A 26,732-nucleotide genomic window follows, 5' to 3' on the forward strand; every position below is an offset into this window, starting at 1 on the left:
CGCCACACATTAGAATGAAAAGGCAGCTTTAAAAATTTATTTTGAGCTAAAGTTCCTAGGAAGCATGTTTTTCTATTGGATAATGAACAGAGCCATCTGATGATAAACACTAATATCACCAAGTCTAATGAAATCTAACCTATTCAAGATTCTCGAGAAATCTCGAGTCTTCTGAGATACTCGCCGATTGTCGCGGACCGGTTGTCAGTAGTTGTGTTGGCATACGTTTATTAATATCATTATTCTAATTTAGAAAAATTATTTCATATTTTTATACGTATCAAGATAAACACAATTGAAAAAGAATGACTGCTTTCGAAGGTATGACGTTTTTAACAAGTTACTTGTAAGCTTCAGCTTGTATAAAATTTCAGTTTAGTTATGTCGGTTTGCCTAACAATTGTTATATCATTTTGAATGAGATCTCTTTTATGTTTTTAGAAATGGGCGTTTTGCCAGAAATAGGCAAAGCAGTTGATGAAATAGAATGGACGTAAGTAAAGATGGGCTATTTCATAATGTAACTTTATGATTTAATTAAAATGTCATGTATCGGAGAAAAAAAGAAAATATCCTTATTTTTAAAAGAATGCGAATTACAGACTACCAACAGATGTTCAAGCTGAAGCTATCCCATTGATTTTGGGTGGAGGCGATGTACTCATGGCCGCAGAAACTGGTAGTGGAAAAACTGGTGCTTTCTGTTTGCCTATTTTACAAATAGTTTGGGAGACCCTTAAAGATTTGGAATCTGGGAAAGGAGCTACTGGAGCTGTAGTTCAACAACGTGTGTATTTAATTTTGACAAAAATATAAATTTGTAAAGTTGATAAAAAGTAATAGAAATAATTAAATATTATCTTATAGCGACGCATTGGGGTCTGAGTCTATTTGATAGAGGACGAGCTATGGCAGTAACGACGGATGGTTTAAGATGTCAGAGTAGAGAACAAAAGGAATGGCATGGTTGCCGTGCAAATAAAGGAGTATTGGGAAGTGGCAAGTATTTTTTTGAAGCAACAGTCACTGATGAAGGTTTATGTCGAATAGGCTGGTCTACATCTCAGGTATTTTCATAAATTATACAATTATCTTATTACTCCAAATTATCTTATTATGAAGATGAGAAAGATTCATGGAGAATGTTTGTTCTTCTGATGCGATAGGCTGCCTTAGATTTAGGAACAGACAAATTTGGTTATGGATTTGGTGGTACAGGAAAGAAATCAAATGCGAAACAATTTGATAATTATGGAGAGGCCTTTGGAATGCACGATGTGATTGGATGTTTTCTAGATTTGATGAAAGGTGAAATAAAATTTACCAAGAATGGCATGGATTTGGGTGTCGCGTTTATATTAAATGCACAGCAAAAATCGCAGACTTACTATCCAGCTGTTGTATTGAAAAACGCTGAGATGGCCTTCAATTTTGGAGCACAACCGTTTAAGCATCCGCCTTCAAATGACTATGTGGCTGTGTCTTCGGCTCCAAAAGAATTTATCAAGTTCAATCCTGTTAATAGCAATCAGAGTTCGTCTAATGAAAGTGGTAAACTAAAAAATAATGCGCCTCAAGCGATCATCATAGAGCCTTCTCGCGAATTAGCTGAACAAACTTACAATCAAATTCAAAAGGTGAATTTGAATAAAACATCTGTTATCGAGACTGTATACGTCTGTAGATATTAATAAACTGATATTAAATAACTATTTTTCTCTCTCTCTCTCTCTCTCTCAGTTTAAGACACACTTAAAGGATCCGACGATCAGAGAGTTACTTGTCATCGGTGGAATAAGTGTAAAAGAGCAGATTGCTGTTTTGAATTCTGGCGTGGATATAGTAGTCGGGACTCCTGGACGATTAGAAGATCTCATACAAGGCGGTTATTTGTTGTTGACACATTGCAGGTAATTTATCATTTGACTGCAAAGAAATGACATTAAATCGGAGTAAATTATTGAGGTAAATTAATATTTCAAGATTCTTTGTACTGGACGAAGCTGATGGACTACTAAAACAGGGTTACACCGAACTTATCGATCGTCTGCACAAACAAATTCCGAAAATTACGTCGGATGGCAAAAGATTGCAAATGATTGTGTGTTCGGCGACATTACACGCATTTGAAGTGAAAAAGATGGCCGTAAGTGCCACGATGTATTTGCATCACTCATACTTAACATAAATTGTATAATGTATATACATCTAAATAAGCGAATATATAACATATATAATTCGAATTTTGACTTTCGAATAGGAACGTTTGATGCATTTTCCAACTTGGGTGGATCTAAAGGGCGAAGATGCGGTGCCTGAGACCGTACATCATATCGTAGTGATGGTAGATCCGCAGAAAGACAAATCATGGCATAACTGCAGGAATTACATAGAAACTGATGGCGTGCACGCAAGAGATGAGATGAATCGAACAAATGATATTGCCTGTTAGACACTTATCGTAATCGTTAGATAATATTCTATTCTCGTGCGATAAAAATAATTGAGTGATGTTCGAATAATTACGCTCATCCTATATAGGTACGTTATCAGAAGGTGTAAAGATACTGAAGGGAGAGTACTGCATTCGTGCTATCAAAGAACATAAAATGGACCGAGCATTGATATTCTGTAGAACAAAACTCGATTGCGATAATCTTGAAAGATACCTGAAAAAATCCGGTGGACAACAGTTTTCGTGCGTGTGTTTACACGGAGACAGAAAGCCCGGAGAGCGTAAGGCTAATTTGGAGAAGTTCAAACGCAAGGAAGTAAAATTTTTGATTTGCACCGATGTGGCTGCTAGAGGATTGGATATCACTGGTTTACCTTTCAGTAAGTAGTTATTCAGACAAAATCATCCCAAAATAAAAACATATTACGTTACTTATGGATTACATTTTTTTTTAGTGATAAATGTGACGCTGCCTGACGAGAAGTCTAATTATGTGCATCGCATTGGAAGAGTTGGTAGAGCTGAGAGAATGGGTCTAGCTATTTCTTTAGTCAGTAGCGTTCCAGAAAAGGTATGGTATCATGGCGAATGGTGTCCTTCTCGCGGAAGAAACTGCAGCAACACCAATCTGACCGATCAAGGTGGCTGTTGTACATGGTACAATGAACCTCAAGTACGTATAGTCTACTTTCGATTCGAGACAGACAATCCGTAAAATAATTGTATACATATAAAATTCGATTAATACGGATGAGCATTAATACTTCCACAGTACTTGGCAGATATTGAGGATCACTTGAATGTAACGATTCAACAAGTCGGTCCAGACATAAAAGTGCCAATGAACGAGTTTGATGGGAAAGTCACGTATGGCGAAAAGAGAATGACGATGGGTATGTAATATTGTTTCTCGTTATGTTACAACAAACAATTATTAAATATTTGTGTATACCTCACAGGTTCTGATTACAAAGACCATGTCCAGCAAATGGCCCCTGTTGTGGCCGAATTGGCCGCGCTGGAATCCAAAGCGCAACTTGCGTTTTTAAATATGCATATGGCGGAGCGTTAAAGTGAAGTTACTCAAAAATATTTAACGACTGAACTCTAATCGAGTCTCGCAATTCTAGTAATATAGAATTCTATTCCAACTTTAGATGTTAAAGGAAATTAATTAATTAGTTGTTACTTTTAATTTAATATCTATTTAAAAATGTATTTTATCTTTATCATTGCTATTATTCTGTATCTTTCTGTACTTGTAAACATTTTTAAAACTTTTTTCGCACTTGTAAAGTCATAGCGCATTGCATAATGAAAATATAAATGTAAAAAAATGAAATTGTTTCTCTGTCTTGTTTGATACATTAAAACGATGTGCAATATTTTGTGTGTGTGTGTGTGTGCGCGCGCGCGCATACATATGATGTCCTAAAATTCATGACTTTCAAAATATTATAAGAAAGTTTTAGAAAAATTAAATGAAAATGTTATTTGTAAATTTTTATTTTGCGATATACATTTTTTGAAATATAACGATTTAAATATGATTAATTATAAAATGGTAGTTACTGTACTACCAGTGAGCGCTTACCAACATTCACTAATTATTGTACGCGCAACTCATGATCAGGCGGCTATCTAAATGTAGTATTTATAATTTGATCATAATTTAATCTTTATTATCTCAAAAATTGATGTTTAAAATAAAAATTTATAAATAACTTTTTTACTCAATTTTCCGAGAACTTTCTTGTTACAGTATTTTGAATCGCGAATTTTGGGACACCTATGTATATGCCCTATAAAAATTGAACTTGATAGCCAATTGCCACAAAGGCATCTGTTATTTATGTAAGATATATAGTAAGTATTTATTGTATCGTTATAGTCTTAATAATTATACTTTCATTTTACACATCGTTTTACTTACACAAATGTAGGGTACATTGGCTCTTTCTTTTTGCTTTTTTATAATTCTGCATATGTGGGTGTGTGCGTGTATGTGTAAATATATACATATATGTATATACATATATGCATGATTGTTGTGTATGTATACATATATATATGTATATATGTTCTTTTATATATTTATTATATATGTATAATATATAATATACGCGCTTAGAATTTACTAAATGATTTCTGTTTAATTACACATAATAATTTATACACATAACTCTTATATATTCTCGAAAGCAATGGTAAACGACTAAAGTTATACAGTATACAAATCATACTGTTCTCTTCTCACCGCAACTCGGATACAGCGTGTTTTCGGTTTTTTTTTCGTTTTTAACATGTTAAGATTCTGTCTTGCGCGTTATGAATATTTATCATGTCCGCCTTTTCTTCACATACGTAACGAACGAGAGACACGCGCATGTTTTTTTTTTACGTCTCTAAAGATTAATTTTTCCCCTTTTCTCTTTCTCTTTTGCGCAGTTAATACAATGTGAATGTTAATTAAATCTTTATTCGCTAAATCAATTTATTAATCCATTAGTCTTAAGACTTCATGTAAACGTTTCTTGTTCTTATCTCGCCTTGTATTCAGCAGACAGTCATCACAGAATGAGAATGAAATATTTTTCTCGTAATCTAATAACACGTTTAACACAATTATGCACGTAGTCCCATATACACCGTCTGAAATACACACAATGCACACCATTCAAACCGCGCGATTGATTCAATGAATTGCATATATATATATATATATATATATATATATATATATATATATTTATATGTATATATATATATATATCTATATGTATATATATATATATATTTATTTATTTATTTTATATTCTACTTGTGTTCGTTCCACGATTCATATTTAAATGGCACCATCAGACATATAACGATATACACGCACGCTAAACGTGCCTTTATGTGTTTGATCGTTTGCGTACTTTTACGGCAGCATAATATATTTTTTTCATCTGTATTAATTGCATTGTACGCGAGATACTATTGATTCACCTCATTCTGCTCTTTCTTCTCTCTTTCTCTCTGTCTCTTACAATGTAACTTCTCTCGATGGAATTACAAACCATAGTAGCGAGAGCTGATGGAATCGTGGCACGAACAATATAAATTTGATTTCCTAACGAATTTCACAAGTTCGCCAGTCACTCACATCGTGTTTGCTCTTACTCGACTTATGTCGATTCAGTCACTTCTAAATTAGTACAGCATTTATTAAATGTCACCATCGAAGAGATACCTTCATTTCTTTCGTCTTTTGCACCGATAGTAATATGATAATAATAATCTATCTTTAAGTCTTTAGCTAGACATCTTTCTAAGAGACACGCAATAACGAATAATTTAATCATTTAATGATACGAGAAAACGGGGCACGAGGGGACATAGTTATATTGACAAGTTTGGTAATTTTCTTTCTTTTTTTTTTGGTTTCTTTTCTTTCCCATTTCCCTCTCACATTCACGCGCAATAATAATTATGTGATCCATCATTTTTCTTATAGTTGGATTTAGATTAAAAGTGATTATCTTTACGGAACGATGTTGTATCCATCAGTCTCCTCTGATACTTTACTTTAATCGCGTCTTATAATTTACTGGATATATTTTCTTTTTTGGGTAAGATCAATAAACCCTATCTCTCTCTCTTTTTCTCTCCGTATTTAATATCTCTCTTAAATATATACCATTAAACGCGCGCGATGACGTATGTATATTTAACGGCGATACTTTACGTTTTATAAAAAATGTGGAGCCCAGCGAACCGCTATCGAAGACTAGAAAAAGTCAAATTCCAAATAGCACTGACGATCGTTTACCACACATATATCCTTATAGAAATGACATCATTTCGATTAATTACTTAATTTCTAAAATAGATAACGCGCTCGAGGCACAAGTAGCTTCTTTCTCTTGCTTCTTAAATTTTCTTTAAAACGGCGGAACGATCTCACATTAAAAAAAAAATCATGCGTTTAACGAAGGGAGAAAGAAAATAACATGCTGCATATACGTATTTTTTGATATTTTATATATACGTAAAAATTAGATTTAATTTTATCTTCATTTCACTATTATTTTAAATAAAAAATTAATTCTACGATCACAAAAGTAGAGATGAGATACGTAAGATCGTTCTGCGTTTCTAATTTACCTAGGAAAAGAATCGAATTTTTCGACAAATAACGAAGAATAAATGAAACCTTGCGTGTGAGAAAACTATAGGAAAACTATAGAAAGGCACGATCCACTATGGAATCATGGTGGAACCATGATATAGATACAAGATATAATGGAACATTTCCTTTTCTCTCCGTGAATGGAAGAGCGATAAGTGTACTGGCCCAGTTCCGAAAGATTACGCCATATTTGGACGATTTCATCGGGATATCGATTAGAACCGAAATAAATTCGCATCTTCCATGGAAACGTTCGTTCGTTCCATATATTTCGGTAAGCTGCCAAGTTCTATACATATATATATGCACATCGCTTTCAATATTTTTAAAATTTTAATAAATATAACGAATATATTTATATATATATGTGTATATACATCACATATCGGACTAAACGATAACACCGCCGAATATACAATCTCTCTGTTTCTGATCGTCGATGAAACCATCCAAGAAGAAAGTACATCTGACATTATATTCTGCAGATCGCTGTTTAAAACTAATTATCGAAGTTTATTCGTGACAAATGGTAACGTGAAATCGCAAGCGTATACTGTATATAATTTTATCTCACGTGTATGCATTCACTTTAAACATTCTTGATAGAGTGAAAGACGCCCTAGTGTTTGCCGTAAAATTAGATTTTTGGTTTTTTTTTCTCGAAAAGTTGGAAAGAAATTCTCTCTCTCTTTCTTTCTCAAGATTAAAACATGCTATTATATATATGTATATATAAAACTAGGATATAAAATTCCACGATAAATCTCTTATAAAAGCAAAGTCGCGCTCGTGCTATATGGATCATGATTTCATCGCGCTTATGTAAACTTTCGAGATTTTGTGCATAATTTTTAACCCGATTCTGCAAATCTCGTCGACATTAGAGTTGCGAAGAACCCGTTCAAGCTGCTACTTTCAGTAGGTCAGCTCCTAATAATGACCCTCACAACAGTCACCCATTCTGCTGACAATAATAATGTTACAACGATATACGCTTTTAATAAAATTTGACAATGCGAGATTTTTTTTATCGAATAGCAGCGTAACAATCATGATTCTCGTTTGTGAATCTCATTTCTAATCTTAATCGTGGCACGTAGCAGTTAGCATCCAGCTGTCGCGTATGGTAAACGTTTCATATGCTCTTATTGGAAATGCATAACATTCATGAATTCCGAAGCTAATAGGATCGTTGGATAACCATCTACTTTTAAGTGTTTTCTACTGTCAACATTATTATGTAGGTTGAGAGAATCGCATTGTCAACCCGGATTAATAATCTCTAACGTTAATGCAATTCTTTATAAAGAGAAGAAAAAACATTGTTTCAATTCTAATATTTCAGACATATTTTTAGAATCTTACATTGTTTCGCTATTAACTTCTTCTTCTTCTTCTTCTTCTTCATTTCCTTCTTTTCCTTCTTCTTCTTCTGTATTAGAAGGAAATAAACTAAACCAGTCAATTGAAGATGGCCGAATTAGTTAACATTAGCAACTGAGCCGCGGATCACGAAATTCTGATTACCGTGATAGCTATAATAATTATAGCTTCTTGTTAACAATTACTTTGGATCTCCTTGTATTTACGTTACGCTAATTTAAATTTCACACGTTTCGATTTTCACTTTCGTTATTTAAGGCTACACATAATCGGCGACGTGGTCCACAAAGAATATTGCTAAGGACGAAACAATAATGTGCTTCGCGAACAACGTGCTGCATTTATTATTTTCTTTCCTTTTTATTTTCGACGATTGGCGTTTATATCGCGTAACATCGCGCATCATATTGTTTCCTTATACGCTAGCTGCGTACCTCAGACAGTGCTACCTATAATTATATATATTTGGGTAACTTTTGGGTCCGAAAATTTGACTGTTAAACTATAGTAATTTGATAATTAACATTTTTGTAAAAAAAAAAAAAGTAAATTATCCTACTTGAAAGTATCGTGTTCCTAATTGCAAGAACGGTGAGTAAAAAAATCCTGAACTTAATTTTTATTCATTTTCAATAAGAAATGAGAATTTGAACAAGAAAATGAATTCGGTTTGTGAATCGTTTACTTTAGAGTAAATAGTTATTTTTGGTATTACATTAAAATTAATTCGATCAATGAAGATTAATAGCGTTCAGAATGATTTCCATATTAATAGTTTATCAGTTTTTAATATTTATAAAATTTCCTGTATTTATAAAAAAAAATATGCAAAGTCAGTCTAATGTTTGTCCTTTCCAGTTTTTATAAAAAGAATTTTTGATAGATCGATCTTCATTAAATTATATAAATATAAACAATTGACATCTATACTTAGAATTATTAATTATTTATCTTTAAGTAATTTAATAAAAAACATATTATTTGGATTATATTTATTCTAATTTACATCTATCTATTTTAACTTGATAGAATAGTTCATTTACATTAATTTCTCGAACGATTCTTTGACTAATCTATTTTCTTAAAATCAATATTTTTGAAAATATTGAATACATGACAACTCTTTATTTAAATGGAACATAAAATCATAATAAGATAATGTAATTTTATATTTTATTTGAATACAACCCGGCTATCTTTAGAAACACTTTTTAATTAAAATCCATCAGATTTTATTATTTAAAATTCGTACTGCTAATAATAACTATTTTAAATAATGACACTTAGTATCTTCTAGTAACTAGTAACTGTATTATCAGTGTAAAATTTAAAAAGACCCAGAAAATATATATGATTGTCACTCAGATAGCGCTTTTGTTGCCTTCTTAAGGTATGCAGCTAACGTATACGACGTTCATTATCGGCTAAAATCACATTCACGATTGCCATGAGACAATCGTTGCTGTATTTCGCGTTCGATTGTCATCGACTCGATGCGGTTTTCTATGCGGTCGCTCATCGCATATCCGTAATTCAGATTACGGGACTTGCAATTTTGAACGGGTCCGCCGAAATCGTAACAGCATCATAACGCTTTCTCTCGATAACACAGATATTGTCATATTTACAAATAATAATCAATCTGCGCAAATTACGATATATGTAGTATATGCATGTCCGTTTCTTTACGTATGATTACGTATGAAAAGAAAAGGAAACTTGTGCGATCTCGGCGTCTATGTATATACGATAATATACATACATACATACATACATACATACATACACATATATATATATATATATATATATATATATATATATATATATATATATAGTCGTGGCCATCAGCTATTTATTCGGCACATCACATCATCCACCGCTTTTACGCATACAAACAAACGATATATCACACGCTCATGAATTTTTTTTCATCATCTGTGAATAATAGCATTGTCCTTGCGTGTCACGCATACCTATATATTCCACCAATCACACAAAACGCACATACATACATACATACATACATACATACATACATACATACATACATACATACATACATACGTACATACTAGTATGGACAATAAAAATTCGTCATTACATGGCTTCAATTTACACTCCTGCTCGCGCGCTTATTTCCGTTCGACGTCGCTACGTAAACCTCTCGAAATCAGACAACAGGGCATACCCTTCTTTTAGAAGGAGCAAGACTTCTTCTTTTCTATTATGGAAAAAGGGAAGAAAAGAGGAAAGGGGAAAGAAAGATAGGCATAAATATGCTAATTACTTGTTATATTCGCCTTCATTTGACTTTGTGCCGGATGTGAACATTTCAGTTTCACGAAAATTTGATAAATAATAATCGCAAAGAGATTCTTCCCTCTTTTTCGGATTCTTTCCCTTCCAATTAGTCGTAGTAAAAATAACATTTTACGAACTTATAAATAATGTTAGAAACCATGGCTCGTGTCTGTAATTATATAATAATATGTATACGACAAATGCAAATGTATACATTAAGACGATTCAATTTATTTCTTCGTTAAACATTGCGGAATTAATGATTTTCATTCTCATCATTATAAAGACACCCTAGAAAAAAAATTCTTCGGATTAAATCCTATAATTCTTTATCTCGTTGCTTAAGTAAAATGAAATAAGACATGACGCAAAGCGCAGAGAAAAGTTTTGCTTCGCGATTACGATCGACACTTTTTGGTAGCATGCTTCATCATGTACTTATTCGTATGTCGATATTGTATGTTAAAGTTACATAGTTGTGGACACATCGGCAGATGGATACCTGTTATGTAATGCCTCGAGATTCTTATATTTTTGTCTCGAGTTATGATGAAAAGTATAAGAGAAGTATAAGAGAATCGCGCGAAAGGTAATTTAGTAGTTTGAGGATCTACAGTGCTAATGCCAGTGAATAAAATAGCAAGATAAAAAACAAGATAAAGAGGTGCGTAGGTATTTATATAAAAAAAAATTGATCAAGATTCCTTAAATATTAAAGATAAACTGAAACGTAATCATTTCAATTGTGCGATTCCGCGTCATTGCAACAAACAGATTAAACTAAAAAAAAAATCACAAAGACAGGTTTAACAAATATAATATAATAAAGAAAAGCAGAAGTAACAATCGAGTGTATTACAGTGTGCTGCAAACTTTTGAAATTCCGCTCATTTCGTATTTTTTAATTTTACTCGCTTCGATTAAATTTCTGTCATTTATGTAATAATTACGACAAATCGTCGTAATTAATCTTTCGTTTACAATATACGAAACTTTTCTTTAGACCATAGAAAACAAGATAGAGATGCATTGCGATTATAAACTGTCTATCAAATTTGTTATTACCATATTAGTCGCTATAAAATATAGCATGAATTAATCACGAGAAAAATTTTAATAAATTTAAATTAGAATTTTATTACAAATGTCTTGCTAGATGATAGTGTTAATACATATCTAAAAATTTAATTAACCGAACAACTCGTGTAAAGTGTATATGCGAGCATGTTGTGCGCAATTTTACAGGATTTTTGTTCTGTTTCAATCTCACAAAATCTTATAAGCGACGACGATGTGTATGTACATATGGAGAACGTAGCAGCGACATTATATCGCACATACGCACATGCATCAACTTTGTTAACAACTTGATACGCAAGCACACAATGATATACGCACATAGACCAAGGATTCCCGATTCTTCTAGAATAAAAATGAAGTCGGTAATTGACAATGTAAATGCGCCAAGATTCACGTTCCTCGAAATCTTTTTCTTTTTCTTTTTCTTTTCAATATATCGTCATTATCCAAGCTAGCAAGATTACATTATTTGTTAATATCATTTATCTCTTCGCGTTATTATGCTATTTCTTTTCATTAATACAATAATCCAATGTCTTCTCTTAATGCATGTCAAATTTTCAGACTTGTTTTACACATCTCTCACCGAAAATACACGTATATATATTATAATTTCTTTTTTTTATAAAATTATTATATACAATTAATATTATAAATTGCTGATTATTTATTTTTAAAAATTGTAGCGAGAAAATATTTGATTTCCGTATTTCAATAGGAAAGCGATTGAAAATGTAGTTGTTAATTAACTGCCTTGAAGTTGCTTTGCTTGATCTATGTATATACGTCATTAGCGCGCAAGCATTTCGTTAATTTTCGACTAAAGTAATGACAATCGAGGGAAAGTTGGTGAACAACTTGCTACACACGGAGTGTTCAAGTAGCGACGACGAAAGTGGTATGCAATTGTAGTAGCGATGTACAAGCAACGAGATTTTTTCGCACATTCTCGTTTCACAGAATCATGAAAACGATCTACCATGATTAGACTGTTGTCAATCAAGAGCAAAATGTATACACGTTACCACGTATCATCGGGGCGCGAGGATTTCTCAGAAAGCGAGATGCAAACTTGAGGACAAAAGGAAAACGATTGCTTCTACACAAGTCTCGAAACGCCGTGCGCGTGCAAGGTATCGCGAAATTATACTTGCGTGCATAGTAACGAAGAACTTGAACGTGGCACATTTCTTACGTTCGCGCGTGCGCGCGCGAGCATGGGCTAGTAGGATATATACAGACGATTGCTGCTGTAGATAGCGCGCGTGTCTAAGTACAGAGAAATTAAAAAAATAATTCCATTTACGGCATATATATACTTGTATATACACACACACACACACATATATATATATATATATATACAAATATATATATATATATATATATGTATGTATGTATACATACACATATATATGTCACACAGTGAAAAAAGGAGACATTCATATCCGTGAGAGATCTCGATCGTAAGAAACGTATGTTAAAACCGATCGTGAGAATCCGTGGACGGTCACCCTGTACATATACTCGATACATAGTTATATAATTAAAACGCTCTTCGAAATACTGTAAAATCTCACAAAATACTCTTCTCGTAAAAAGGGCGCGGCTGAGACTCCTATAGGTCGGGCCAATGTAATAATAAAAAGAATCGAGATTCGGAAGTGTCGAAAGCTCAACGAAAGAAAACGAAAGAGACGTGGAGATTCTATGCGAGATGTACGGAGGGGAGCGAAGCAAAAGTATAGCGGAGATTCGGAAACGAGTATAAGGATCGAGGAAAGTCAAAAAACGATAAGATAAAAGTTCCTTTTTCTTTTTTTTCTCTTTTTCCTTTTTACCGGAGAGGTTCGCCTAAGTCTTAGGAAACGTCCTTAACTCTAATCCGATCCGAACGATAATTCACGTCAAGAGTGTGTTGAACGAGGAGGATCGTCTCTCGAATCACATCCGACAATGACGTTGGCCCACGCTTATGACAGGATTCGCGCGTTCCGCCACAAAGCGGAATCACATGCGAGAGGAATAAAATTAACGAGGTAATGGTTCACAGTACGCACAGTACGCACAGATCGAACGGCGCGCGAGAGAGTTTCCGGATCGTTCGGATCCGCCATCGTCCGGATGAACGACGACGAGTGTTCAGCACACTCTTTCTTTCGAATTAAGAAGAAAAGAGAGTCGGCGAGTGATGGCGAGATGGCGAGATGGCGAGATGGCGAGATTAAATACGCCCGCTTCTCTCTTGGAGGGGTCGCTCGTTCGTTTTCGTCCAACTCACTCCAACTGACGACTGACGTGACGACTGACACGTTGCGAGGCCGACGTGTCGACGCGCGGACATCTCGCGTTCTGCCTTATTCGCTCGCTCGCTCGCTTGCGGTGTTTGGCGCGAAATTTACTCCGCGCGAGGGAGAAGGAACTCGCTTCAAACAGATCTCACGCAGCGAAGAGTTGCTCGCAGAGCGGTGTGTAATGTGTATCGCTGTATACCGACTCTCGTTGACGAGGAGAAGAGTCACCCTCAAGATCCGCTGGCGCGCACTCGATCAACTATATCGCGCGGTACTATAGTCTATAGTCCTTCGGACTATACACGTTTTTCAATTTTTCGGTTTTTCCGTTTTTCCGTTTTTCGGTTTTCCCATTTTGGACTGGCGAGGAAGCCCTACGCGTTACCTGAATATACCCAGGTGTATGGAACTCGAACGAGTCCTCCTCGCGAGGCTATAGCTATAGTTGATGGCACAGCTCGCTCTCGCTCATTCACAGTTCGCACTGGCTGCAGCAGATGCGATTCAAGATGCAGCACGAGCGTGACCGTCAGATTAACGAATAATGACAGAAGACGTCGGCAGAAACGAAGTCACAAGAGCTCGTATTGGCGCAGATGCATCCGCTGGATGATGTCCCGGCAATCGTTGAACACTCTCTTGATGTTCTCCGTGTCGACGGCGCACGTAAAGTGTGGATAACAATAGTGCTTGCCATCGCCGCTCGCCGTACTTATGCGCTAGACAAACAAGCAACAACGTAACGTCACAGAACATATGTATGTGCCAGCGGCCAGCGGTCAGATCATTGATCGTAGAATCGCGCGAAAGAATTGACGTAAGAATTGGCATGCTACGTGCACTATACTTACGAGGAACTCGTCTCTTATGAAGTACTTGGCCCTTATGACGTCAGGTATTTCCGAGGGATCCGCAGCCATCCCGGGCTCGACTGGTGTTTGATAGCGCGCGAATTCCGGGAAGTAATCCTCCAATTTGTGCTTGCCCGCTTTCACCTTTTCCGCTAATAGATCTTGCTTGTTTAGGAATAGGATTACCGAGATCGTGCGGAGCCACCTGCGAGGAAAGAGACAACACCCGTCGAAATTAAAAGGAATCAAAAGGAATATTGAATATCATGGATTTTTGCCTGGCGTAAAATTCATGTTGCGTACCGATTGTTCCAGATACTTTTAAAGAGATCGAGACTCTCCCTGAGTCTCAATTTTGTAGGGTCTTCCCTGAGTACCATATTGTAACTACTACACGCCGTGACGAATATAATCGCTGTGACATCGTTGAAACACTGTATCCATTTTCTTCTTTCGTCACGCTGGCCGCCGACGTCGAACATACTGCAAAAATCGGGGAAATGCTCTCAAATATATCCAAATAAAACGCCGGCGCGGCGTCTAAAGGCGTAAAACGCGGTTCTCATAATGCCCTTATCCATTTTAAACTAATATTAACTAATATTAACTAGCACAAAAGCTTAAAGACATAAATTCTATTCCCAAATATTTTGAATTGTTACATGTTCGATGAAAATCCTTTGATGAAGATCCTCCAGATCGAACCGTTTTAGAATTTGCACATCACGAGACATTACGGATACTTCTCGAGACGCTCGAGGAGACGCTCAAGGAGATGCTCAAAGCGATGCGAATAAAATAACGAAATACACGAATTTCTCTCACGAGTATATTTATTATTATATTTGTTGGAAGCGAAACGGCTACACGAGCATAGAGCGAGAGAGGCGACAACAAAGGGGTGTGGTGGGCCTATAGAAAATAATACGTGGGGCGTCGTACGTGACCTGCGCGAGTAAAGGCAAAAAGGGAAAATGTTACGAAGTTGCGGAGGCGTTAACGCGGTTAACCGATTTCAGCTTACACGTTATAATACAGTGTAAGTCTTGCCAGCAGCGGGCTTAATACATAGAGATGCTAGGCTAAGATGCGTGCCACCGCCACTACCGCCGTCGCCGCCGCCGCCACCGCCGCCGCCGCCGTCGCCGCCGCCGCCGTCGCTTTGCGTTTATATTTACCGTCGGCCGATGTGACTGTAATACGTCGGCTATATATAGCCACACGACATTGAAGTAAAACGCGCGCGGGTAACAGCATGTCGCGCATTATGGGACTTACTGAAAGTTTACTTTGTCGACCTGAAACCGCGTCTCAAAAATGCCAGACGTGAGGACTCGACACCTCAGGATGTCCTGGAACAAAACGGAAGCATATACACGTTACGTTGTTAACTGTGCAGTTACGCACATAGGTACACATACATATAACATATATACATATATATAAAGATGCGGGATCGCTTTATGAGACTTTGCCAAGCGAGAATCTAAGATCGACAAGTAATTTCAAGTCAATTTTTATGAAGGAAAAAAGAAAAAAAAATAATTTTCTGAATATACCTGAAATCTCAAAATTACGCCGTCACTATCAACATTAAGAGAAATGGGCTTTCGAAACGAAAGGGAAACTAATAATTACCTGCTCCGTGGGCGTGTAATCTGGCTGTTTTACGATGGCTACCTTATCTAGAAAACTGAAACAGAATGAATGAAGGAGGAATTAGTGAAGAAACATTATGAAAATTTGTATTAAGAGAAAAGAGAAATCCTCATAAATTATTATATCATGACACTATTATAAATCTCTTTCTAAAAAAGAAAACATCCGTACTGAACAACAACAACATAAATTCGTCAAAATCAAGTTGAACTACTAGCTTCGATCGATGCCGGGGCATCCGCGATAACAATCATTGTCAATCAACCGCATCGTTATCGTGAGAGCCACTTCACGTACATATACGTACGTGGTCGAAAACGTGTCTCTTTCGTGTGCGATGTTCGATGTAGAGATGAATTAAATTTTTGTCACCGAAATCTTAGGTTTTCGAACACGAACAATTCGCGATAAGAAGGAGATGTAAAAAACTTGCTGTATATATATATACACACACACACACACACACACACACACACAATGCGCATGGTAAGAAATATGTATGAAAGATGTACTCTAGAAGCGTACATCAAGTACCACATATGTACAATAATTCAAATCTCATGGCATTGTTAAAATAAGTGGCATATACAATTTATATATTTTATCGAGATTCGATACAAGGAATTCAGAATTTAAATTACATTATTTGATAAGGACAGAGAGCTTATATCGCAAAAGTAAAGAAATTCGAAGTAGAAAGGCATAAAGAAAAAGGTATGCCGGACGATCTTGTCGCTATGGAATTTTTCTTCCCGCATGTATATATACACTCGTTTTTATCTATTTCTTGCAAAGTGCATAAAAGAGGTATGTACATAGCACGTCGCTTTCCATATGCCTCAGTTCCACCGCACGTTGCTTCGGTTGCATACAGAAAGTCGCTCAAATTTTCAAAGACTCGTATTATATTTTCAAAAATATATATTTTTTAATATACAAAGGGAAAGCGTGTGCCGACGTGTGAGAGAAAAAATACAAACCTAGAAAGAAGAACTAATAACGAAGTTATCTGATAACGAAGTTACTTTTTCCTGCGTTATTTTTTTCCCATATTTCATATATATATATATATTATATATATATATATATATATATATATATATATATATATATATATATATATGTAGATGTTCGATAATTTTGAATTATTGTATATATTATTATCCTTATATTTATTCGGTCGATGTAAAACAGTTTGTATGTATGAGAACGAAGACGAAAGATTCTGAATAAATTTTAAATCACATGACAATCTCTTTCAACGTCAAGTAAACGTGTTCGTTTAGGATTTGTACGGTTCGCTTTCCGAGATTTGTAACAATTGTAATAGCGCCAGCAAAGGGCGTGCTCAAACGTGTTGCGTAAGATATTCTCTAACCATCTTTTTTATTTCGCTGATAGTTTCATTCGGAAGAATAATTCGAGCGAGAACTTGTATTTAATTAAAACTCAATGCCTGACGGTGGAAGAGTGACTTATTCCTAGAGGGATATAATAAAGCGTGTTAGATCATGCAACAATAAATCGTATTATTATATCGTGCCAATCTTTTGTAGTTGTTATTCACGATATATTATCGCATTATATTAGGTATATAGTTACACTAGTTGTACGAGAAACAGCGTTATATACTGACCGCATAATATTATATACGTCCCCCGATGTAGAACCGCGGGGATAATAATAAACCATGTTATTATATTCGCATCGATCTTACGACTATTGCTCGCGGTACGATATCCATCAGAGATTGTTACAATTATATCAGACACCGCTGTACAACTGCATCACATTATGCATGTATGTATCTCTGATTCGCGGGAATAGAACCACGCGGGATAATAATAAACCCGTATTATCTCATTTGCATCGATTTCCTGTCCGGATTACGATAAAGTGTACTGTTATCGATAGCATTCGTCACGTTCTCGCCGTTGTCAAAATTGTCAAATTGTTTTTGTCGCATGTCTATTGATTACAGAAAACTAGAGGAGAGCGCGTAATGCAGTCCTCATTCCGACATAAGAGAAAAAAAAACAGAAAAAGATGGAGGGGGGAGGGCAGTAATTGGGACACGAGAAATGCAGAATCGGGTAGTCGCTTTTAACCGTTTAGGTTATTAGACTGTTAGGAATACGGATTACCAATAACGTTTTCAGAGGTGGTCGCGGTCGGAGCCCTCCGACAGAGTGTCAACTTTCCTCTTTCGATCGAGCCGCGTTCCTGGGTCGGCCGGGCTTGAGCCGATTCCCCCCTCCCCCCCCCCCCTCTCTCCCTCTTTCTCTTTCTCTCCTCTTGTCATCCATCTTGCTCCACTGGAGCAAGAGGAGTACCGTGCTCCTGCTCGGTAAAGTCTCAGGACACGTAGGATACCGCTGAATTCTGCAGGAAGCACGTCGACGATATCACGACGGAGAACGGAAGCGGATGCTGAAGAAGGGCAGAATATCGGGAGCGCCCGAGGAACTCTCTCTCTCTCTCTCTCTCTCTCTCTCTCTCTCTCTCTCTCTCTCTCTCTCTCTCTCTCTCTCGTTATTTCGCGTCCTGTGTTTGTACTCGCGTTCGTCCTCACCCTTCCTTTCTCCACCCTCTATCACCCTTTCAGAGAGCCAACATTCTCTTTCTCTCGTGCGCGTTCATCAGCGTACACCAGCGCATGCACGCACACACGCGCGTCCAGCTCTCTTTACCTTTCTCATATACTCCGCTCTCTCATTCACTCGCGCCCCCCCCTTCTCTCTCTCTCTCTCTCTCTCTCTCTCTCTCTGTCTGTGTGTGTGCTGGGAGACCCTCTCCCTTCACGCGATCCAGCCTCCCTTCCTGCGCGCTGAGGGTGGCTGAGGACGGAGGGAGCCCACCGAGAGGGAAAATCGATCCTCGACGATGTCCTACCCTAACCCCAACCCCAACCCCTCGGCCTCGCCGGGTGTGCATACACGCCCCTCTGGCACCCACTTTCCACGATCCGGGTCATGGGTCACTGCCACCGCACGTTCTCTGTTCGCTGCCAATCGTACGCAAGGATTTAACACTGCGTGTGTTATTTATCGCAGAAAATGTTATATAAAATGCCTCCTCTTTTACGAGATATTATAATTGAAGGTGTTTGTGTATTAGAGTAACAGTAGCGATGGCATTTGCTAATAGTTTGCTACTGATGACTCTCTCACTACATATATTCTCATTACATATATGTATAATAGATACAAAACAAATTAAAAACACAGTTCCAATAATAATTTTCAATGAGAAAAAAAACAACGAGGACAAAGAATTGTTAAAATACAGATTAAATAATGACGCGATAAAAATAAAATTAAAAAAGAATATAAAATAACTTTGTGTAAGAATAATACATATACTACTGAGTCAAGTGGAGGTTGGTTTTTTCATCAAGAAGTGTGCAGTGGATAAATGAAAAAGCACTTGGCCTTTGAATGTGTGTGTGTGAGAGAGAGAGACAGACGATAATGTCGTGTGACAATAAGTATATCGATGACACACTATAATGAGACGTAATGCGACTACGAAACTATAATTTGTTTCGAAAGAATACTTATTTGTGTAATAGCTAACTTTCTTTCCGTATAATTATGGGAGAGTCTACTGATATCATATTTAAACCAACGCAGGAAACGCTTTCAACTTTTTCAAACTTTTCAATAAATTTTTTATACGTACGATTCGATTATAAATATTAATATATTTTCTTGTTGTATTGAGTGTTTTTTTTGGTTAACCTGTATTATTAAATTAATACTTTGATGAACATCGTTTTGACAATAAGTTACGGGATATAAGAGAGAAGAGATTAGAACAAATTTCATGTTTTTTAATGCAAATATATTTTACTTAGAAAAGTAAATATATAATGTATCCTCCGAAATCAATTTTTCAGTATAAATTAATTAAACGAAGATACATGTTACGTAACGTTACTCTGAGGAGTTATATGTAGTACTGTGTCATAACGTACTTTATTTCGAAAATCCCTGTATATAAATGAGAAACATGTACCCATTATATTGCCAGAAAGAATCAAATGTCGCGCAATTTGTCTAATTGTAAAAGGAATGCTATGGTTACAAATGAGAAAAGGTCGGCCAAGTTTCTATAGTAGTTGTGAAAAAAATGATGGGCGCATGTGCATCTGTGTGTCTACGGTCGCGGATTATATAGGATTACCATAGGCTCGCGCGAGAAGGTAGGTCATGGAATTGGCGCGCTCCGCCAGAAATGAGGCTATCGACCTCCAGAGAATTGAAAGAGGAAGGAGGTCGTGACCTACTGGTGACTGCTACTGCACAACCATTTTCTCGTTATCGTCCTCATGTTAACCCTCCGCCAAGACCTTGAGGTGAACAAATGTTACAACGTTGTTCCTGACGGTGATCCGGACCAGGTCAAAATGCGTATCTATTATGTTAATGGGAAATAATAAACGTGATCGAGTAGTACTAGTCCAACTATTGTTTTTTTTTTATAGCAATAAATGCTGCTCAATTATCGATAATTTGCTGCCTTCTCTTATCCGGTGATTTCCTTAGAAAATAAAACGTAAGATCTTGTATAAATATATGTATAAAGAATCATTCCTCTTACAAAAAAAAAAATAAAATAAAATAGCAACATACAAAGTAATTGCAAACTGTCACACATACGGCACCATATCTTTTTTATTAGAGCGTTGTATATAGTGATAGTCTCTCGGCAAGACTTTATACATTTTCTGCTGCATTTAATTATCATTTAATTATTCTCTGTCAAATTCTATCGCTATAACAGAGGGAGGGAGAGAGAGAGAGAGAGAGAGCCAGCCAGTACAGTGCTTCGTACGCGACCGACAAAAAAAAATGCCGCGTCGAATTTTTCAACCGCTTCCGGTTAAAGGTTAAGTGTTCGACGTTCGTTCGCAAAGAATTAATTCGCGATGACAAAACGGGGAAAAGGATGAAAGCCGGATCGTGCGCAATAATAACGTGTATCGACTGAACTCGAACGACGCGCCACGCCACGTTTGATGTCGACAGCTAGCGAAGCCCCTTCTGTGCTCTAAGCTCCAGCTGCACGTTATCGAACATATACAGAATATTATACACGAGGTGTTAATCTAGCTTCATATACAGAGTCTGGACAATTCCGAGGGCAGTTTCCCTTAACGTTTCAAGATAAATTGTAAATTTTCTAGAATAAAATATTTTATTGATATAATGGTAAACGTGTGTTAATTCTAAAAACAGTAAAAAGTCTGGCTCTCTCTCTCTCTCTCTCTCTCGGAATACACAATCTTTGGAATACTATATGATAACCAAGTTCAATTGGCTTCTAAACTGGTGGCATTGACCACCGATTCTCTACGACTCTACGCGATGGATCCTTCCGTCTCGCTAATATATGTATGTATATGCACATATGTATGCATATGCGATGACACCCCGTATGCAGGCTTGGTGGTCGGAAAGTGGGTGACGGTTTAACTCCTAGAACTATATCTACTCGACATGTAGATGTAGGGCCGATGTATAATCAGTATGCGACGGCTTATGCATCCGCGCAAACCGCGCCGCCACGAATTCATCGTACCTTTTGTACGATGTAAGGCGTATAGTGTACCCCGGGGTGCGAATCAATAATGTTGCAACGAATCTCCCGAGTCACGGCAGTGACTAGTCTAGGCCGTGTGGAGGAATTCAGGATTGGACTGAAAATTTCTCGTATCACAACTGTATGGAGGAAATCAGGTCGTGTCATCAGGTCGCGACCAACTCGAAAAGGCTCGCTCTCTTCGCAGCTCCTGCATTTAAGAGGGATAGAAAGAGGAGTGATCCGATTACGTTTTGCTGGTTTTAAAGTTCCCATCTATTCGATATCGAAGTGCGAGGGAATCCGATGGTCCCAGTCTCCTCGCTGCTGCTGCTACAAATTGCAGTCATTCGCTCGCGATTCGAATCACAAATATTTGACGGATCTGGCTGTTCTAGCTATTCTAGCTGTTCTAGCTGTTCTAGCTGTTCTAGCTGTTCTTGCCGCGTGCGCGCGTCACTCTGTAATCGCCTGATCGCCAATCTATGGTGGCTGTCAACATTAAACGTTCTCTTTGTCTTCCGTACTTGGGCTGGCACGTTTTCTCTCTTGTATACAAGAGACTCTTGTAAACAAGAATCCGACAATACTGGCTTTTGTCTAAAAAAAGAAAAAAAAACGCTAATTTTCTCCCTCTCCCTCGTCAAATTTTTTTCCATCATAACACTACAAGTATCGCGAGCGGTTGTTTATTGATAATTTTTATTTTTCAAAATATTGTATTTCTTGTATAAATGATAGGATTTTTTCTTACTTTTTCAATAATTATCCGTCCTTTATACTGATGAAATGTTTGACTTTTATTTTTATAATAATTTATTCGCTTAGTCTGGACAAGAAACGTTGGTATTTCTAGTGTCAATTAAATTGGAAAAATCCATGTAGAAAAGTTGATTTCGCGCGTTATCTAAAAAGAACGACAAATTTTTATAACCGCGCGCGCATTTGTCACTAAATTTTTAATTCGATGAAATTCTCGTTTGTTAATGTAATCATCCTGTAAGCGTATTATACAATAAGTATAAGTCACGAAGAGGGTTTAATTAAGTCAATCATGGACACGTATCATAAAAACGAAACCAATCGAGTATCATCATTACGATTATGACAAACACTGTTAATTGCGATATTAAAAGCTTCATCTTTCAGCTCATATCTTCTTTTCCTTATAAATCAGATATAATTCCGATGTAATTCAATTTTTTTTGTATTTCTCGCTGCACGTTAATATTACCTTTCGTTTCATCATTTTGACTACTTTGAGAATGTTTTATGCGTGGGATAAGAAAAAATAAAAGAAAAGAATCACTTTTTCGCACTGTCGTCGATCAACATATCGACGATGAAAAAGAAAAGCGCGCGAAAGTGACTGTCTATCCAAACGTTTACGAGCTATAGCAGCATCAATAATCCGCGCGATATAGACATTATAGACCAGTGCCTAAATATAGCGGCGTGTGTTTCCCTTTTTTAGACGCGCGTTGAGGTGTGTTATCACGTAATTGAAACGTCGCTTACTTTTATCATCGAGACGAGACGCGCACAATTAAAATATGGTAACAAAGCCACATACACACATAGGAATTGTTAGGTTTTTCTCCTTTTTTCGATATGACGATTACTCAATTGTCCTCTTTTTACTTTGGCGTCGACGCTAAAGATCATTCAGTCCAAAAATGATTTCCATTAAACCAACAATCAATAATCGTACGTTGTCATACACGATAATCATGTGACGAACAAATATTTATTCTCCATACATTGACTCGATATTTTCGATATTTTCGATTTGTGATATTTTCGTGAAAGAGTACATATCATTGTACCATATAATTTAATGCGCGTAAGATGGTCACACTTACTACTTATATCACGCGCGTTGCGCGTTTACAAAAGAAATTTCTACTGACAAGGCAACGATTATCCGAATTATCATGATATAAAAAAAGAGTAAATGGAATCAAAAACAATATCCTTATCCTTTTCTCAGATTTCTTTCCGAGCAAAGATTCATATGAGAAATTCACGCAATATCCCTATTGCGACTTGTTTAAAATCGGTTGCGAAAAGCAGATTTTTAAATATCATAAAATTCACGTTTAAATTAATAAAATTGCCTGTACTTGTACACTACATTCGCGAATAGACGAGCGTATTTTTAGTACATATATGTGCTAAGCGTAGTCGTAGAAACACGCGGCCACTACATGCGGATTATACGTAGATACTGCAAGATTATAGACATCTTGCGTCCCCGTCATCTACGAATATGCTACGGGAACATATCTCACCCGAGCGCGATGCCTAAAAATACATGTCGCTATTTTTAACGTCAACGATTCCTGCGCTGCACATGAGAATAAAGAGAGAGAGAGAGAGAGAGAGAACCGCACCGTCGAGCTGCACTAATGGGAGGAAAAAAAAAGAAAAAAAAATGCAAGAAATCTGTGATAATATGATTATGAGTGGCACATTGATGAAGGCAATAGAGGAAAAGAGAAAGATAAAGTTCGTCGTGCTTCGTCACCACGAATTTAGTAATATATACCAAAGTTCAAGTAGAGAATTCAATTGACGGAAATACATACGTATATATCTTCTCATCTCGCGATATTTACTCCCTATTGCAAGGCATTATTTAAAAATATAATAATTATTCCAGTTTATTTGTTCGTTTCATCTCGAAATTTTCAAAGTTTACATTTTATCGATTCAAGTTATATAAGATGAATCAGTAATACAGAATGTTTCTGGATATACTGTATATGTATATCGATAAACAAATGGTATTATGATTCCACAGAAGAGGACGTACTCATGTAAAAGACTGACAAATTAAAATGTTTGACGACCTGACAGATGAAAAACAGTCACATGCTGATTATTGACTAAACGGATAAAGTCGTAGTTTACGCTAGTAAGATTTATGCCTTTTCCTTTGCACGCGCGCGCGCGCGCGCGCGTGTGTGTGTGTGTGTGTGTGTGTGTGTGTGTGTGTGTAAAAAGATGTAGTGCAATAACCCTCGCTACTGCATTCGATCGGCCGCTTAATCCTCATCAGTCAAATGCAATCGCTATCGTAATCTCATCGAATTACGCGACGACGCCGCTTTATGTAACTAAGTCAACGCTCGTGTCATCGAATTAGCGCACAAAAAAGCTCGAGGTTGGGTCAATTTGTCGAGAGAGCCTCTGGATAAACGGGTGGCTTCTATTAAAGTGATTACCTTGTTAAGGCATTGTTTCCATTGGCATTAAATCGGTGTCACAAGTCTATAAATACACGCGGCGCGCATATCGTGTCTATATATATATATATACATGAATTTTTTTATTTTCTCTGATAATTTGGCGATTATAAAAAAATTTGTTCACACATGTAAAAATGGAAAAACATTTTTTTTACAAAGATATCTGTCAAGTATATTATTGAACGAACGATAAGATGGAGTAAACGATCAAGTTGTGTTTGTTAAATGAGGTTTGTTCTAAAAAAAGACCTTACGCGCCCAACGACAATAAATCCGCAATGTATGGTGGTGTTATCGACGCGTAAACGTTATCTTACTCGATTTCTTATCGTGCACGTGATATCATCCCCGTAGTAGATTACAATAACCGCATCTCGTACTCTTCACGTGTAAGAAGATTCAATAATCAGCAAATTTAATTGACTTTGCAAGAAACGCTAATGATATTAATCGACCGTTAAAAATGTTTGGCCAAATTCATTTGTTATACATTTATTTAGTCATTATACAATATATGTTATTTTATACACATCCAAATGAAACTGCGGCTACTGGACCGACTGGACGTGACATCAACACAACCCATTCGTGAAAATGATGTCGGTTTAAATTCCTCGCGACTCAACTCCTGAACAATCAACCCGATGTGCCAAACTCTTTCGTAAGTTTATATAGAATAAAACGACTTACTATTTGGCGCAATCGATAAGTTGATACTCGTTACTTCTCTCGAAGCTTTGCTGAACGCCTCGATCTTTCCAAAGTGTTTCGACGATATCGTAGAATTCCTGAAAGAACACAACAATCAATCAATGATTAGACCTGCTTTGCAAATTTTTTCGAGAAAGAAACGTAAGTCATTCCAGCGATCGTTTCCGAGGATCGAGAGGGAAAAGCAGCATAGAGTGTATAATACATTTTAATGAATACACTGTACGTTTAAATGAAATGTAGCTTTAAATGAAAAAGATAAAAATGTAAATCTTCCAAAATTTTTCGAAGATATAATAGGTATGTAATGGGTGAGCAACCCGCGAATGATTCTCCCGATCGGCGGTGTATTGAATGATATGAGCAATACGATCTATTCACGTACGTATATTTATAGTACATTCATCGCCGTCTTTATTAGACATGAATCGCCGGACTGTTGTAACGTTTAATGTTTAATTAGTGGTTAACTCGCCGCGGAAAAATGTGCTGCCCGTCAAATCTGCGACTTGTTGAAAAATGTGGCTGCAGAATCTACATATGCGCGAGGAATGCGTAACGTTGTTACGTTGTAAGTCAACCGCAAAGATTATTCAATCTTGATCTCGTGATGTATTGAAAAAAAATATTTCGCAAAAATGCCGCTGTCTTGATTGCAAAAGCGATCAATAGATTTTTATCAATTTCACGTGAAAAAGTTAGGAAATATTTGCAAATTGAAAATATTGAAAGTTGGTAGGATGTAATATACATTCTTATGGCTCAAACTTTGAATTGTTTGATTATTATAGAGATATAAAGATTAAACTCTGTAAAATTCCCTAACCCTTAAACAATCAGTGGACGTGATTCGTTTCTTGTTTTTCACTATGCTGAAAATTCACCTGCATTCTCTATCATGGCGCATTCCACGGGAATATCGGTCGGGTTATAGACTAGGCGTTTAGTGGTAAGTTAAAATCGCGACTTGAACGTTACGTAAATAAT

The 26,732-nt window shown here is 36.5% G+C and overlaps 2 protein-coding genes across 3 annotated transcripts in view; one reads left to right on the forward strand and one right to left on the reverse strand.

Moving 5' to 3' along the window:
• Window positions 1-108: 108 nt before the first annotated feature.
• Ddx1 (ATP-dependent RNA helicase Ddx1) lies at window positions 109-3,797 on the forward strand. 2 transcript variants are annotated; one of them, XM_011060877.2, is made up of 12 exons: window positions 109-321; window positions 442-493; window positions 603-787; window positions 868-1,067; window positions 1,167-1,637; window positions 1,741-1,910; window positions 1,984-2,146; window positions 2,261-2,447; window positions 2,542-2,835; window positions 2,911-3,128; window positions 3,228-3,348; window positions 3,415-3,797. In XM_011060877.2, exons 1-12 carry the CDS (start codon window positions 306-308, stop codon window positions 3,525-3,527), a joined length of 2,190 nt encoding a protein of 729 aa, XP_011059179.1. In that variant the 5' UTR covers window positions 109-305; the 3' UTR covers window positions 3,528-3,797. The 2 variants fall into 2 exon arrangements, with proteins under 2 accessions (XP_011059179.1, XP_087269334.1); XM_087413208.1 differs by lacking the exon at window positions 109-321 and having other exon boundaries at window positions 473-493; window positions 589-787.
• Window positions 3,798-4,588: 791 nt separating this feature from the next.
• Galphas (G protein alpha s subunit) overlaps window positions 4,589-26,732 on the reverse strand; it is a 33,154-nt gene continuing 11,010 nt past the window's right edge. Inside the window, exons 5-10 of the mRNA XM_011060878.2 lie at window positions 25,725-25,822; window positions 16,180-16,234; window positions 15,820-15,893; window positions 14,845-15,024; window positions 14,542-14,746; window positions 4,589-14,409 (exon numbers count right to left, since the gene is read on the reverse strand). Of these exons, the coding sequence (XP_011059180.1) occupies window positions 14,263-14,409; window positions 14,542-14,746; window positions 14,845-15,024; window positions 15,820-15,893; window positions 16,180-16,234; window positions 25,725-25,822 (759 nt within the window). The 3' untranslated portion in view covers window positions 4,589-14,262. The remainder of the gene's footprint in view (window positions 14,410-14,541; window positions 14,747-14,844; window positions 15,025-15,819; window positions 15,894-16,179; window positions 16,235-25,724; window positions 25,823-26,732) is intronic.

The sequence above is a fragment of the Acromyrmex echinatior genome, chromosome 14 (genome assembly GCF_024713525.1).
Source record: "Acromyrmex echinatior isolate Ae372 chromosome 14, ASM2471352v2, whole genome shotgun sequence".
NCBI lineage: Eukaryota > Metazoa > Arthropoda > Insecta > Hymenoptera > Formicidae > Acromyrmex > Acromyrmex echinatior.